At 36.2% G+C, this 16935-nt stretch overlaps 1 protein-coding gene across 3 annotated transcripts in view; it reads right to left on the reverse strand.

Annotated features, from left to right (window-relative positions):
• Positions 1 to 16931, reverse strand: part of LOC111862729 (dynein regulatory complex subunit 2) — a 20715-nt gene extending 3784 nt beyond the window's left edge. Inside the window, exons 1-8 of one of the 3 annotated variants that reach the window (XM_023848369.2) lie at positions 15904 to 16931; positions 13114 to 13297; positions 11816 to 11929; positions 10552 to 10690; positions 7958 to 8181; positions 5449 to 5646; positions 3650 to 3844; positions 655 to 846 (exon numbers count right to left, since the gene is read on the reverse strand). In XM_023848369.2, the coding sequence (XP_023704137.1) occupies positions 655 to 846; positions 3650 to 3844; positions 5449 to 5646; positions 7958 to 8181; positions 10552 to 10690; positions 11816 to 11929; positions 13114 to 13254 (1203 nt within the window). In that variant the 5' untranslated portion in view covers positions 13255 to 13297; positions 15904 to 16931. Of the gene's footprint in view, positions 1 to 654; positions 847 to 3649; positions 3845 to 5448; positions 5647 to 7957; positions 8182 to 9997; positions 10133 to 10551; positions 10691 to 11815; positions 11930 to 13113; positions 13298 to 15578; positions 15884 to 15903 lie in introns of those variants that run through there. The other 2 variants (XM_023848361.2, XM_023848383.2) reach the window with 2 other exon arrangements.
• Positions 16932 to 16935: the final 4 nt, after the last annotated feature.

A 16935-nucleotide genomic window follows, 5' to 3' on the forward strand; every position in this document is an offset into this window, starting at 1 on the left:
CCCCCTCACATTTATCCTAACATACTGAGTCCACATGACTGGTCTGTTCAAGGAACTGGAATTGCTGTGTGAGAAGGGAGAACGCATACTGCATTTGGCAAGTGTATGTCGAAGGATGGAAACAGAACGAGAGAAAGTCCTGCCTTTTGTCACTAGTCCACACACTTCCACTATTTTAAGCCAAGTAGAGCAAGATCATTTGGAAACGGCTTATAAGGAAGTGCCCAAAGAACCGCTGGCAAAGGTTGATTATTTATTATCTTGTTTGATCAGTAGAAGGTTTTTCTGTGCATTATAGAAATTTTAATTTTTCATTATTATAAGAAGGCATTCAACTGTGGTCCCATAGAGCAAAAGGTAAACAATTGTTAAATCTGTAATTACAAAAATTTTCATGTTTATTGAAGAAAGCAGTCTTCTGGGATTTGGCACCGTGTATATGTGGTGTTAACACCACATATACACGGTGCCAAATCCCAGAAGACTGCTTTCTTCAATAAACATGAAAATTTTTGTAATTACAGATTTAACAATTGTTTACCTTTTGCTCTATGGGACCACAGTTGAATGCCTTCTTATAATAATGAAAAATTAAAATTTCTATAATGCACAGAAAAACCTTCTACTGATCAAACAAGATAATAAATAATCAACCTTTGCCAGCGGTTCTTTGGGCACTTCCTTATAAGCCGTTTCCAAATGATCTTGCTCTACTTGGCTTAAAATAGTGGAAGTGTGTGGACTAGTGACAAAAGGCAGGACTTTCTCTCGTTCTGTTTCCATCCTTCGACATACACTTGCCAAATGCAGAATGCGTTCTCCCTTCTCACACAGCAATTCCAGTTCCTTGAACAGACCAGTCATGTGGACTCAGTATGTTAGGATAAATGTGAGGGGGAGGAGGGGAGAAGGGAGAAAGAGAGGAATATAATGGTGCTGCTGCTGATGATGATGACAGTGATGTTGATGATCTGATTCTTATTATGGTATGACTGTATTAAACTGGATTTTCATGAGCCATTGTTACAGAATAACAGTGCATATATTGTACCTTCATGCTGCAGTTGGCATGAAAGCTCAGTCATTTTGTATTACAGTATTTACAGCAAAGATATTCTTCCTCATTTATTCCAGGTACATATTATAGTCATACAAACAAAACAAACTCCGTGATTTTAGTCCGCAAGCAAACTATACCAACCAAGCAACCACTGCTTGTTGAAGTTAGTGCCAACTTTTATGGATAGAGGGTGTTGCGTGGTCAGCGCAACGAATCCCCACGACCGTTGATTTCGGTTTTCTAAACCGGAGCCGCTATTTCCTTGAAATAGCTTCTCAATTATCATCACAAGGCTGAGTGGACCCCGTATTGTAGTCATAGTTATTGTAATATAATGTCAATTTTATGCGGTTGATACTTTATACATTCTTATCATGGAGTGCATAATGTGGAAGTCATGCACACTTGACCGCACTGGCATGTTTCACCTCTGAAATTACTCAACAGATTTCAGTCATATTTACTGTTGTGAGTGTATTCTAAATATTTTCATAAAAATGTAATCTTTGCATCGGTCAAATAAAACCTTCAATTTAAATAGAACTGAAGCAGAATGTATCATTTTTCCATAAAAATGGCTCATTAAATATATGTACAGACATACACTATAAACCTCATTGACATATACAAATTTAATTTGAAACCTTTTTTCAATGTAAATACTTGTATCTAACAAAACACGACAAACAATAATTTCTGAGTCTATGAAATGTAAATAACTTTGTAACTGTAGATTTGTATCTGCAACCTAATGGAACTATTCAGTTCCTTTCTAGTTTACTATATGGTAGCAATATAAATATATCATAAGAAATTAATAGTAATTTTTAAAATTGCCATTTTTGGCATCTTCCTGAATGGTAAAGCAAATTAATGCATATGTCATAGTCACTGAAAATCTTAATAATACACTATGAATGACTACAGGAGACAGCAAACAGAAAGTAAATCTTGAAGAATACTGAAGTAAAAGAATGAATTTAATTCAGGGAGATAGGTATCACTGAGATTATAGAATTAATGAGATGTAGGAAAAATAAATCTTGACTGTCCCACTACAAGATTTTTCTCAGCAACAAATAAACTTCAAGTTTAATGAAGTATGTAAAATCATAAAGAACACACTTGGAAGACATGTACTCCAATTTTGTTCATGCATTCCACTCCTGCTCATCATTAGTAAATGGTAAATTTGTCCTTGTGCTTAATTAAGCAGCTGTCCATGAAGACATATGGCGAAATAGAGGTATAGCTCTATGCATTCTTGACCTTGGTACTTGGTAGACATGAGAGGTCACCTTCAAGACAAAGTGCTTCACTGTCAGGGAATGAGCCCCTCATACCTGTTGGACAGAAGGATGGAGAAGCCCAGTATGGTCACTATGGAGACAAGAAAAGTCGGTTGCCCCTATGGAAATTAAATCCATATATCTCGGTCATCAAACCCCTAGTCTTGTTGCAATATCAACTGAGCTCTCCTGGCTCCATATTTATTACTAGTTAGAATTATTTTGCTCTTTTTCAGTTTGTATTTGCTATGAATCATTTTGTTTAATTTAATGAATGCAGTGTTACAGAAGAGCTCTTTAAATTCAGTTTTATTTCTTCTGTGTACCATCGGTGTTCTACATCCTCTTAAGTTTTCAGCTTTTAATTTTGGTTTGGGATTCATCAATATTTATTGTGACATGCCACCAGGAAGGCCGGACGATAATACATCCATCACTGGTCAACGGCCAGCAATTCCTAGGCAGCGATGCCTAGGAAATCGTTGCCCCGGAGATGAAAGTCCAACAGTGGGGTTTCCACTGTTATTTGTAACAAAATGTATTCCTGCGGCAACAAGAGATTCGTTGCATAGCAGCAGGTGAAACAAAACCCTTCGACAAGGTGTTCTCTAGTCAGCATGAGTGCAGGATATAACAGTCCAACTTTGGCAAGAGACCAGTCAGTTTAGCTTCGATGAAAGCTTCGACAGTTGAGCTCCGAGCATAGCAGAAGACAGTTCACTTAGATTAGCGGTATGAGAGTGTATAACATTGAAGAGGAAATGTCTGAAGACGTTGTAAGTGTGAATAATTGTATTTGTGAGAGTAAAGAGTGATCATCCAAATCCAAGCCTAGGAAACATGCGACATTATTACAAACCCCAAGAATGCACAATCCAAAATGATTTACATTGCTACACTTCACCCGTGCTTTAAGCAAAGCTAAGGAATAGGTATTAATGACCCTTGCACTGCAACCAGTCATCTGTTACACATTCTGATCTAGTTAATTCTCAAGCATCCACAAACTCTGAATGAAGTGCAGCTGCTTTCTCACTAAGTTTAGAAGTGCCATAAGAGCCTTGCAATTGCATGTGACACTGTTTCCTTCTCGTTCAGACATCTACTGAAATGGAATTATCCAAATGACACAGCTCCTATAAGTGTCTCATATATGACAGTGTCCTGTAAATAAGCCTGCCACAGGTCTTAATAGATTTCTATTAAAATTCACTAGTTTCCTAGTTCTGTTCTACACACATGAGGCACTTATCATGTTTTGACAATCACTTCATCATTTTGTACTGAAACTGAAACTGACCTTTATGACTTCATTACTGGAGACTATCAAGAAGCTGAGCTGTTTCTCATCAAACTTCTTGTTGTATACAAGCTGATTCCTCAATGAGAAGAAATACTGGCCATAGTAGGAGTGTTGTGCCTTCAAGTCATCTATTTTCTGTTTCTGCAGCATCTTTAGACTTGCAAGCTGCTTCTTGAGTCTTGTGATCAATTCCTGTGACAATTGATAAATTTGTTCCTATAAATTATTATAATGATATCATCATGTGTTCAGTATTGTGTTTACATGTTTTATAGTACTGACATTTTCCTTTTGGTCTTCTGTATTTTTTATTATTATGTTCCTTATAACGGTTGCTATATTATAGTGATAAATCACTGTGTAAATTTTATGTGACTTTGACATGTGAGGTATCCATTATTATTATTTGACATGTCCAGTTGTATTCACTTCAGATATGGACAAAAATAAAGTTGAAAGTATGATTTAGGTCTTATACCCCCATTAATGATCTACCTTATAGACCATTAATTTTATTCAAATTCTCTAAGTTTTGTTTTATCTTAGTGTCTATGAAGATAATACATACTAATTCTAAAACCAGGAACGTTATTGGCAACCTCAGAAAATGAAACTAAGTATATGCCTCTTACCATATTCATCTTCTAGCCATATATTTATGTATGGGTCGTGCTGTTATTATGCTGACTCAACAGTTCACATTTAAACAAAGGTTTTGATTTCAAATACAGTCTGATAATTTTTCTGCTGTACTTAATTAAACGCGTCTTATAGCATTTGATTTTATTTGAGATTTAAGTGACAGGGTGTTCCTTACCTTTTCATATTTAATTTAATTTTATTTTGAGCAGCGTTTCCTTGCCCTGGAATTCAGTTTATACATCATTTAATCCCATATATTTTATTCTGTATTAAATTTAAAAATGCCGGAGATACATAAACATGTGATTTTTACAGTAAAATACATTACTTTAAGTGCATAAAGTTTTGTTCACTTTTGTTTTTGTGTATATTTATGTATAATGTGGCACAATTCAGATATTGGGGAACAACGATAACAGATCAAAACCTGATTCAGGAGGAAATTAAGAGGAGATTGAACTCTGGTAATGCTTGCTATCATTCAGTCCAGAACCTTTTGTCTTCTCGTCTGCTGTCCAAAAACATAAAAATCAGAATATACAAAACTATAATTTTNTTGGATTGATCTGGCTCAGGATAGGGACCAGTGGAGGGCTCTTGTGAACACGGTAATGAACCTTCGGGTTCCATAAAATGCTGGAAATTCTTGAGTAACTGCCGAATTGGCAGCTCCTCAAGAAGGGCTCAGCTCCATGAGTAAGTGAGTAAGTATATATTTATGTATATGTTAAGCTTGGTGTCCAATTTATCCAAATGCAGCGAAGTTCCAAGATATTGAGAAAACAGATAGCAAGATATTACTTCAAAGGATTATTTCAAAATAACAAGTGACTTTAAGGGTTGGATGGATCATGAATAATGGACATTTCTAGATTTTTGGATTATCCATTATTTTTATTTATCCATTCCACTTCTCCCCTTCACTACTGCAGATAGTTAAGAATACACTGTATAAGTAAATTCCATGGCAAGAGAGATTTAATTTTATTCTTCTGCAGTAGGGTTTTTTTTCCTCTTGGTCATCATATGCAGATTAGCTGTGTACATGGTGATATGATTCCAATGTTTTTATTTTCTCCAGCAACACTGACACCTTTAATGTAATTTCCCCACTCTACATAAAATCTATCACAAGTATAACAATTAACACTTACATAGAAATAAGTGAGTATTTTACTTTGCTTTGAAATAGTTTCTGAGGACAATTCATCTTGGGCTTTCAGTTCGGCATATTGATTACGCTTGTCTTCTGTAGAATTGATATATTCTTGCAATGTATCCTGAAATTCTTTCCATAAATTTTCCAGCTTTGATTTGCTGTCATGCTGAACCCAATCAGTGACACTCAGCATCTGCCTCAAAACAGAAAACATATAAAGTAAAATAAACACATTAAATCAAATTACTACAAATTACAAGGTTGAAAAGGAAACACCACATTCCTTGTCTCATGATCCATTTATCCACCTGCAGCAGTGGAATACACAGCATTCATCAGAGGTACTACCAAAAAATATATTCCTTTCACTATTATTCATCATTTTGATAGATTAATTTTGTGCACGTTGATGATCAAAGTTAAGCATTTGTATGTACAAACTCCAACATTTTATATAATATAATATATAATAAATACTAAAAAAACAGTTGCTATATCATTTCATTCAAAGCAGAACTGAGATTCCTAGCAGTCTGTATTATTGGAAACTTAACATAATCCATAATCATAAACTGCAAAGAAAAATTAAATTTACATGTACAACACTGTAATACAGGGGACAAAGTTGCTCGCATCCATGATATTCTTTAAGTCATATGTGTACCCTGGGTAGTGCAAAATGAGCAACAATTCTGGTAAAGCTTCCCAAAAGAAAAGTGCAAACTTCTTCAAGATGCAACAAAGCAAGAACTTGAGTGCTCTCCACTGGGAAGCAAGAAGCAAAAGGGGTTAAATGATCCCAAATGCAGCCATTGGAAACCAACCAAACAACACTGTAATACAGTCCTCTTTAAGAAAAGTGTGATATATATGAGTATCGGTTTGTACAATAAGGTTCTAGATCAGATAAAATTAAAGGAAAACTTTAATTTATTTAAAAAGAGCCTAAAATAATTTCTATTGAATCTCTTTGTACTCTGTTGAGCAATTTATGTCATTCTAAATTTTTAATATGTGTGAGTGAAATGACAAAGATTTTGTTTTTCATTTTAATTTCTATAACTTTAGATACAGTACTTATTCTGGTAATAGAAATTTTGTATGCAGGTTTGTCATATTGTATCTCATTTTTATAGTTGTATATGGTATCTTGTGATGCATACACAATTTGTATATGTAGTTAAGTATTATAGTATTGGTGACATATATATATAATATATATAAGATAAAACTTGACTTGTTCTATATGTGGAGGCTGTATCGCCTAATATGGATTTCTAGAACAAATAAAGATACGAATATGGATATGGATATGAACCTTCAACAGCAGTTTTAAGAGTATATAATTTCCAATTGAAAAACATTTAACAATACCCATATGTAATGCATGGGAAACACATAAGATTAAATCATGCATCTCAAGCCACTAATTAATAGTACAAAGGGGCTATCATTAAGATTTTTAGCCTACTTCATTTTATAAGGAAAGACACTCTAATGATATCATCATATCCATGCATCTCCCCCCCCCTCAAACTTTCCTTGGATTCAGTACTTGATATGCATATCATACTACTAAAACCATGCTATCTTCATACATTTAAATTTTCAGAAAGAATATCACATGGTGGCCATGAACATTTTCAGGTGGAAACAATACTAATACCGCTTAATATAGGACCCAGAATTTTGTGCAATCAGAGATATTAAAGTGTATGCAGTTTTTGTTGAAGTCATATTTATTTGTAATATATAAACANGATGATGATGATATAACCAGAAAAGAGCAGGTGTATGAACTATATATTCAGCTGTCAGCTTGGTGAGTTAGACATGTCAAATTTTGTATGCCAATAGATCATAAATATAACTAAAAATTTTACAGCAACTCTTTTTATATATTAGCATCTAGAAATGTAGTAACACTGCAGAACTTTGAGGTTGTATCTTACAAGTTTAATATAATGGATCACTAACTTGTGTGATCATTAATTTAAAATTCCTGCTAGAGTCAATATATAAAATGAAAAACATTAATTAATGTAAACTCTTCACAGAAGTTCATGTTCAACTACCATTTAAACTCTTTGTCAGAAATTTTATTTTAAGCCCTTGTATATCAAAAATGAGCCTGATTATTGAACACAATGCAATGCTGAAGAACTACTTGCTAGTCTAACTCATTAGCCTTTCCCTGGTGATCATATATTTTGGCCATGTAAATGCTGTTTCAAGGTTATATACACTGTGCCTTTAAATGTAGGACATAAAGAGACTATAGTTCAGTAATGGTGAAACAAACTGAGTTGAATGACAACAGGCAGGGGTCAATTGGCAAGCACATTCACAACACATGCTTACTATATTGGCAGGGTATTAAAATAGTAAGAAAACATTAGATATGTTAGTTTGATTAACATTTGCAAATGTTTAATCTATTGAATTACTTTTAGTTCAGTGTAGCACCCAAGACATTTTCAATTTGATTAAGTAATTCCACTTACATTATTTCGAACTTCATCAGATTTTAGTGTATGATTTTCTTTCCAAACAGAGATCCATGATTTCATATCCTCCTGCATTTGAAAGTTGATTGTTTGTAGATGTTCTTCATTATACTTAGCTCCAGATAATATCCTTTGTTCTTCCCTTAAAGCTTCAAGGGTCAGTGATTTTTTATCTCGTACATAAGCCTCTCGAAGTTCTTCAAGTTGTTTTGCATGTAACACTGCAGAGAAAAAAATAGAGAATAGATATAGATAACAGATCTGAAATTGAAAAAGTCTGCTTTATTTGAAGAACAAGAATCTGCATATGATATCTTGAGTTGAAAGAGCAGATAAATTGTATTTATTGTAACTGGTTAATTATAAAGTTTCAATGCTACCTATATGTCCAGCAGTTCCATAAATTGGACTCTTTATGTACGCTAGAAGAGGAAGTCAAGGATATTACATCTAAAGATCTTGAACGCTATGAAAGAAGGTGACCTCTCCTCATCTGGCAACCTGGAAACTTCTAATTTAGAAAAGTTCAAACAAAGATTCTGAAAAGGGGTGGCATGCCATCTTCTTAGAAGAATTCCACTTACTCTTCTTCCAGTCATGGAAAAATGCAGTTTTTTGGCATACTCAAGTAAAAGTTACCTATTTTGATAGCCTCTGATAAAATAGAAGATTCTTAGCTGAGATAAAATGCTGTCTCAATACCTGCCAAAATATGAGAGAAGCTAAAGCGTAACTTTCAAATCCAGCCCATATCACTCCATCCTCTCTCTATCAGATACATTTCAATATTATTATCCCACCTACCTCTAGGTCTTCTAGTTTTCTCTTTCCTTCTGGCTCTCCCACCAAAATCCTATATGTATTCCTCTTCTCCCCCACTGGTGCTACCATGCCCTTCCCATCTCATCCTCTTTGATCTGATCATGGTAATTATATTTGATGATGGATAGAAGTTATGAAGATCGTCATTATGCAGTTTCCTCCAACCTCCTACCACTTCATCCCCCTTTGGTCTAAATATTCTCCTCAGCACCCTGTTTTCAAACACCATCAGCTTCCCTTAATTTCAGAGACCAAGCTTCAAGCCCATAAAGAACTACAGGCAAAATTATAGTTTTGTGTATTCTAATTCTTACATTTTCAGACTGCAGATGAGGAGATAAAAGGTCCAGAACAGAATGGTAGCAAGCATTATCTGAATTCAGTCTCCTCTTAATATCCCCTGAATTCCATTTTGATTTGTTACTGGCACACACAATTTTCTTTAACTGTGCCACATTTTCAAAGGATCTTCATGTTACAATTTTGCAATGGAATCTGGTGACAAGACAGTAACATCTGTGTTTACTTCTAGACCAGCCTCCTTACTAGAATCAAAGAAAGTTTGTATTTATCTTTATTGTATCTACATTATCACCCAGTAGCCTCACATGATCAGTATAGGCCAAAAGTGTAAATTCTCATTCCCAGTTGTTGGTTTGAAATTGTCTCCCCTACCTACTTCTAATAAAATTTTCATTTGGTATTTAGAAAATTTATCAAATACACCTTCTAGTTTCTCGTAGAAGCTTCACATGATCAATTTTATTGCCTGTTGGGGCATGAACATTCAGAACAATGATGTCACAGCAGCGACCTCTTAAGTATCATGTGCGATATCCTCTCACTAACAAACTCTACCCTCTTAACTGTTGATATGATTCTCCTGTGCACAAAAAAGAAAAACCTGTAACTAATTCATGATTCTCATTCCTCCTTCCATAGAAAAACATATATTCACCTGCTGGCTCAGTGCCACCTCTGTCCCATCTGACCTCCTTTACCGTCACTAAATATAACTTATACATTGTTATGGCCTACATAGATTATTTGGCCTGGATAAGGTGACAGGATGATTATTTATGGTGATCAGGAAAGGAAGCAATGATAGTGATCACACTAACCACAGTCAGCTTCCACTTGCAATAACTGAAGAGAACAAACATCCGAGTTCAAATTTGAGTACTTTAACCTTATTTTATAGAAACCATTACATACCTATAAGCTGATCTATAGTTTCAGCATGAGACTGAAAATTTCTAGCATATTGTTCCTCTGATTGGTCTAGCTCCTTCAACAGATTTTCAATCACATGATTCTTGGATTCCATAACATGCCCAAACAAGTCCCACAGGTTCTGAAAGAAAATTGCTATATTATTTTGAACAGTAATCACTATAGGAACACTGTCTAACAAGAAATAAAATCACTTGCCATTTATACATTGCATTTAGTAATCTGAAGGATCAGCTGNGTGATTCTCATTCCCCTTTCCATAGAAAAACATATATTCACCTGCTGGCTCGGTGCCACTTCTGTCCCATCTGACCTCCTTTACTTTCACTAAATATAACTTATACATTTTTATCACCTACATAGATTATTTGGCCTGGATAAGGTGACAGGATGATTATTTATGGTGATCAGGAAAGGAAGCAATGATAGTGATCACACTAACCACAGTCAGCTTCCACTTGCAATAACTGAAGAGAACAAACATCCGAGTTCAAATTTGAGTACTTTAACCTTCTTTTACAGTAACCATTACATACCTATAAGCTGATCTATAGTTTCAGCATGAGACTGAAAATTTCTAGCATATTGTTCCTCTGATTGGTCTAGCTCCTTCAACAGATTTTCAATCACATGATTCTTGGATTCCATAACATGCCCAAACAAGTCCCACAGGTTCTGAAAGAAAATTGCTATATTATTTTGAACAGTAATCACTATAGGAACACTGTCTAACAAGAAATAAAATCACTTGCCATTTATACATTGCATTTAGTAATCTGAAGGATCAGCTGTGCAATTTTTAAACCCATTCATTATGCAAGTGGATGTTGTAGTAACATGTTACCATACAACTATCTGAGCTCAAATTTCAGCCACTCATGAGTTATTTTCCTCACATTAAAACAGTCCACCTTCCCCCTGTGCTCTCATCTTGTCTTGGTGAGGTTCGCATGTCCTGGTCACCTGGAAGCTATACTAGCAGGAGCATAGTCTCCTAGTAGGGCCACCCATGCTGGAGAGATCTAAAGGTAGGGACTAGGTGATACACAGCCTTTGGTCATCAGAGTTGGGTGTTGGACACTAAGGTGAGCAGTCTCACTTCTTAAGACAATAAAAGTTAAGTAACTTAACTATGGATGATGGATAAATGAATGAATAACAGAGAAGAATGGGCATATTATAATGGAGGCAAAAATTCTTAGAGGACCATAAATCCAAGAAGTAACAAAATAAATTAGTCCATATAACCATGTGAGTTTAAATTACTTAAGAGAAAGCCTTCATAAAATTGTAATCTTTTCAAATATATATCATTATTTAAAACTGGAAACACTGCATTCAGTGGCACTAATGTTGATGCCACCATTATATGCTTAAATTATTGCTCTTGAAATTAAAAATTAAAATAAAAAAAACATCTCACTTGTCTATACAATGGCTATGCTGATAATGCTGACTGCACAGAATAAAACAAGGCTGGGAACTTTTCAGATTTTCATTGGCATGATATTGTGATATAATGACTGAAGCTGCAATAATGGAGCCAAAAAACTGTCCACTTCCGGGTAACAAATAAATAAACATGTTCCCACAGCACGCGTAAACAAGTATAAACATGTTCCCACAGCACGCAGTAAACAAGTAACAGAAGAATTCTTGGAAATGGAGTTACATGAGAAATATATGAAAATGATAAATAAATGTAATATTTTTATTTAATTATCCCTCTCTAACAGCTTACTTGTTCCTGATTACATGAGCTGCAAAGGGGTACCCATGGCATTGCTTAATTCTACATACCTCCAGATCTTGCTTAAGCTCTTTGGTCTTAATCTGTCGTAAGATCTGCCGCCAGTGTTGGTTGATTTTAGCAAGATTAAGTCTTGTGAATGCCTCTTCATGTTTCAGTTTATTCTGTATTTGAGAGAAGAGAAAGGTGTGTATATTATTTTATAATTCTGCAACAAATAATCTAGAAAAGGTTAATAATGGCGACTAGATTGGCTGATGAAAGATGAAACAGGTAACTCAAAACATACATACTACTTAAAGGCATCACTTGTGTTCTGTCCCAGAATTTTCACCTCTTATTTAGGAAAGTGCCAGTCTCTCTCAGTCTATACAAATTAATTGACTGGTTTTGGTTCTTTAATGAAATTGTTACAGCTAATAATTCCACACAACAGACTGAAAAACATTCTTGAGTGTGGTATAGGGTGGTCATAAATTATTCACCACATTTCAAACTTAACACACATCACAAAGTTTTAGAGATGTCAGGAAATGTACTGCATTCAAGTGCAAAGTCACTGCCATCAGGAATGTGAAGAACAAGCACTCAGAAGACAGTCCATCAGGCAATGGCTGGAACAGTTTCAAGAGAGAGGCGCACTTTCTCATCATGAGTTGATTGGATTCTTTCAATTGAAAAGCACGAACAATACAACGCAATTTATTCAATTCAATTTTATTTCATCCATGGATCATTATACATGATATGGGACAAGTCAAAAACTCAATATGCTTTAGTTATTTGGAGTCTTGCAGATGGCACACCTTCAACCAAGTGCTCCTTCAGCAAAATGGTGCCCCTCCACACTGGGGCCTTACAGTGAGAGTCTCTGAACACAATTTTCCAAAGAGACTGGGCGGGACAGACCAATCCCTTGGCCTCTTCACTCTCGCAGTATAACACCACTGGATTGGAGAGGGGGGCTATGTAAAGGATCAGGTTTTCAGTCAAAAAAGTGGTTGAACTTCATTCACGAATCAACAATTCATATTTGTTTCTTGTGAAAGGTACATTAAAACTGTATATAAGGTTTCCTGAATGAAGATGGAAACTACAACCAAAAAGTTAGTAAGATATATTAGGTGTGCTTGACAAGGCCCTGTGACAATTACTGTAAAACACATAAGATAATGTTACAAGATTTATGACAAACATGCAGATATTTTCACTGTTTTGGCCTGGAGTATATATCAACAACGATGGCCTATATCTGAGGAGTGTGTGAATTAGGATTTTTCAAGTGCCCATTGTGTATTGTTGTTTTATTACAGGCACTGTTAAACATTAAAATATTGTATAATTTCACCTTCATGAAAGTAGCAATAAGTTGCTGTTTGCGCCGTCTTGCCTCTTCCTCTATAGCTGCTCTGTGTTGTAAATATCTTGCTCGTTCTTCCTCAGTCATGCGTGAGAGTTTGCTTCCTTTTCCTTTCTTTTTATTTGCCATTATTAACGCTCAGATACAGACTTCTACAAAAGTTTGTTGGAAACTGAAAAACCAAGAATTTTTTATCTGTATATTTGACATACCAGCATTTTAATTGGGAACTGGGAAGCTTGGTCAGTATAGTGACCAGGCTACTGGCTGGATGATCAAGGAATCTGAGTTCAATTGTAAGAGGAGGAAGAGATTTAGCTCTAATCCAAGCATCCAGACTAGCTCTGGGGTCCACTAAGCATTCCAGAGGTTTTCCATGGGGGTAAAGTGGCCAGGTCTGAGATCAACCATTCACATTTATACAGTGCCAAAGGTTGAGAATTTATGAACCTATGCCTCAGCTTCCCCATACATTTTCATGGTGTGGTTCTTAGTTAGGAGCTTCATAACTTGTACTCTTCTCCAAGTATAATTAGAATGATCAAGTCAAGGAGAATGAGGTGGGCAGGTCATGTAACATAAATGGGGGAGACGAGGAATGCATATAGGATACTGGTGGGAAAGCCAGAAGGAAAGAGACCACAGGGAAGACCAAGGCGTAGGTGGGTGGACAATATTAGAATGGAATTTTTAAGGTCTTTCCTTGACGGAAGGAACTTGATTGTTAATTAGAATGGAACTTAGAGAGATAGTATGGGATGTTATGGACTGGATAGATCTGGCTCAGGATAGGAACCAGTGGAGGGCTCTTGTGAACACGGTAATGAACCTTCAGGTTCCATAAAATGCTGGGAAATTCTTGAGTAGCTGCTGAATTGGCGGCTCCTCCAGAAGGGCTCAACTCCATGAGTAAGAAAGTAAGGTTCTTAGTTAAGCACAGGAACTTCACCATCACAATTTTATTTTAATTGAACATACGTGCTTTCGTCAATTTAGTAAACTTATGTCACTTCAAAAATCGTAGCACATTCTTCTCTTAACCAGCTAAATGGCTTACTTGCTGCCTCATCGATCAGCCTTTTCAGAGGCTATAAGAATAATTTCATAAGATGCAGACAGGTGAGTAGACTAACATATGTGTCTGAAATACATGGCCTACAGACCACGCATAAAGTTCCAGTTCATTTGTGGCTTCCTCTAACTGCTGTGGGGTTGGGAATTACTTTCCATCTAAATCACGGTTGACTGGGGTTGTGTTTTGTGGAGAAAAATGTGTTCTGGTTTGAGTAACAAAAGCAAGTAGTTGTTTCAAATCAGGTCTCTACTCTGAGAACTCATCCAACTATTCATGTCGAAGTTACAACTACACATTTTTACTAAGTGGACCTCACAGTTTCATTTCATCTGTAATGAACAAATATATATAAATTTCATCAACTAAAGGTTTCTTGGATTAAGATAGAATGCAGTGTTTGCTAGCACATGTGACAGTGTTTGGTAGGATGTATTTGTGTGAGCAGATATTCTTACTTAGAAATATAAACAAACTGTAAAGCCGATCTCAAGTAGAAGGTGAACATATGAAATCAGCAATGACAGTGGCTTCAAGTAATCTCTCAGCCAGGTTAAAAAAGCTGTCCTACTCAAAAGAATACCAAGTGTGCAGCCAGTCTGCATGATATCTAACGTAAGATGCAAATTATTCATAACAATACAGTATAAATTCCAATACTTTTTGTTTAATTTTTTAAAGAATTTCATAAAGAGATTGTGGTGCTTGATGTGTGAGAGTCCAGAGGATGGTAATGTACAACATGTGTCAGTCAAGAGAAGTCAAAGCAAAATTTGTATACAATACTGATAAATTAAAAGGTAAAGCTATCCCTGTAACAGGCCGTGTAGGCCCATAGGGTTATGAGACATCAAGGCTTCCACATTTTCTAGACAGTCGGCTCACAGACGGCTGTGAGTTTGTCAGCCTTACGCCCTGGCCACCCTTTACCCCCATAAAGATTCCTGATACTCTTTTCTGTTACAGGCTGTGTCAACGCCAGGCCTACAGTGCAGCTTGAAGGCTTAGGTCAAGTGGAAAATCCAGTGACCTCACTGGGTATCAAACCCACATCCAAGAATAAATATTTTAAGCAAAATGCTTAACACCATTATTCCTTAAAGTGATGTGTGGAATTATCCATTTTGTCTGTGTATGATTTGAGTGTGAGACCTGTGAACTAACAGGTTCACCCAAGACAAATGTGTCTATGAGTTTANTGAGCCCCAGAGCCGGTCTGGACGATATGGAGAAGTGAAAATTCGTAACTCTACCGAGACTCGAACTCCGACCCCTCGGCCGTCCAGCCCATGACCCCTCGTTATACCGACTGCGTTATCCCGGCTCATTACCCGACATCTCATACACTGTTATTATTCTTATTGATATACTTTACCCGTACCGGTCTTCAATATTATATTTGCACAACTGGTAACAGCATTACACACAGACAACGACGGCAATACCCAAATTCGTTTCGTTGCTACGCAACACAGAAGACACAAAGTCTCTCTCCCATTCCCCCATTTGTGCTCTTTCTTTGGCCTCTTGTGCGTATCACAGTCAATGTTTCCTATGGTTCCTGTGCCTAAAAATACTAAAGTGCGGTTCTATTGTTTTAAAGTATGTTATAATAAAAAGAGTATAAGCTTCGGTATAGCCAGACAGTTTCAATGAGAGAACTGGAATGAAAGTGTGTAAACAGTTTGAAACATATGATGACCTACGTATCAATAAGTACGTAACACAATTTGAAAGAAACCGAAACAATTTTCAGAACTATGGCCACTTTCCCACTGAATTTCTAGCTGTTAGTTCATCCCGTTTCCACGACAACACGCCAACAAAGGGAATTGAAACAAAAGGGAAACAATTACATGAATGGAAAATATTAAACAAACAAAAAATAACTAGTAGTTTCTCGCTGTTCCTTCTTTCTGAATAGTTTCGTCGTTTTTGTTTCCCTTCCTTCGTAAATAGTTTTATTATGTGTCGTTATCTGCAGTTTCCGCATCTCCCTACGGACCTTTAATTACCCTTTTAATTGCGGATCCTCGTAAGGAAACGTGACACATTAAAGCATTACAAGAATTTCATATTATTTATAATTGATATCATGATGGCGGCATTGACAGTGTGAAGATTTTGATGTGATTCTAGGGAAATCCAAAATGTGGAGCAAGTTCTCGGACTGAAGTGTTGTATTTTCAGGAATATATGGCCGTGTAGTCCGTTGAAGGTCAACCGATGTTTCAAAGGAATATGTCGCCTCCATCTTCAGGGTCGAAGAATAAGCCAGGAGAGAAACCAGTGTCAAGCACGTATCAGGCAGCAAACGCCATTTGGCTTTCAGCGGACTACACGACGTTGTATCTCAGGAAATGGAATATTTCATAACCACTGCTGTGAGGACCTCAAATCGTACAAGTTCTCTGATTTATTAAAACGTCTTTGTATTACGTGGGAACGGCGGGCAACTTTACCATACCATATCAATATATCAATGGCCCCAAACAAACTCGTCAGGACGCCCTGGCAACTGTCACAGGAACAAAATAGCATTCACCGCATGCACTACCGATATCTATATTCATTTTCGGTTAACTATGTTAATTCATTTCCTGACAGCGACGAACGCGACGAATTTGTGTACTTTGTGTATCAGAGTGATCAGAGATCAGAGTTACAGTTACAAGGCATGGGTGGTTTGAGTGTTGTGTCCGTTGTGTTGAAGTTGAAGTTTCGTGTATATNTTACAG

The sequence above is a fragment of the Cryptotermes secundus genome, unplaced genomic scaffold, assembly GCF_002891405.2.
Source record: "Cryptotermes secundus unplaced genomic scaffold, Csec_1.0 scaffold1105, whole genome shotgun sequence".
NCBI classification, from domain to species: Eukaryota; Metazoa; Arthropoda; class Insecta; order Blattodea; family Kalotermitidae; genus Cryptotermes; species Cryptotermes secundus.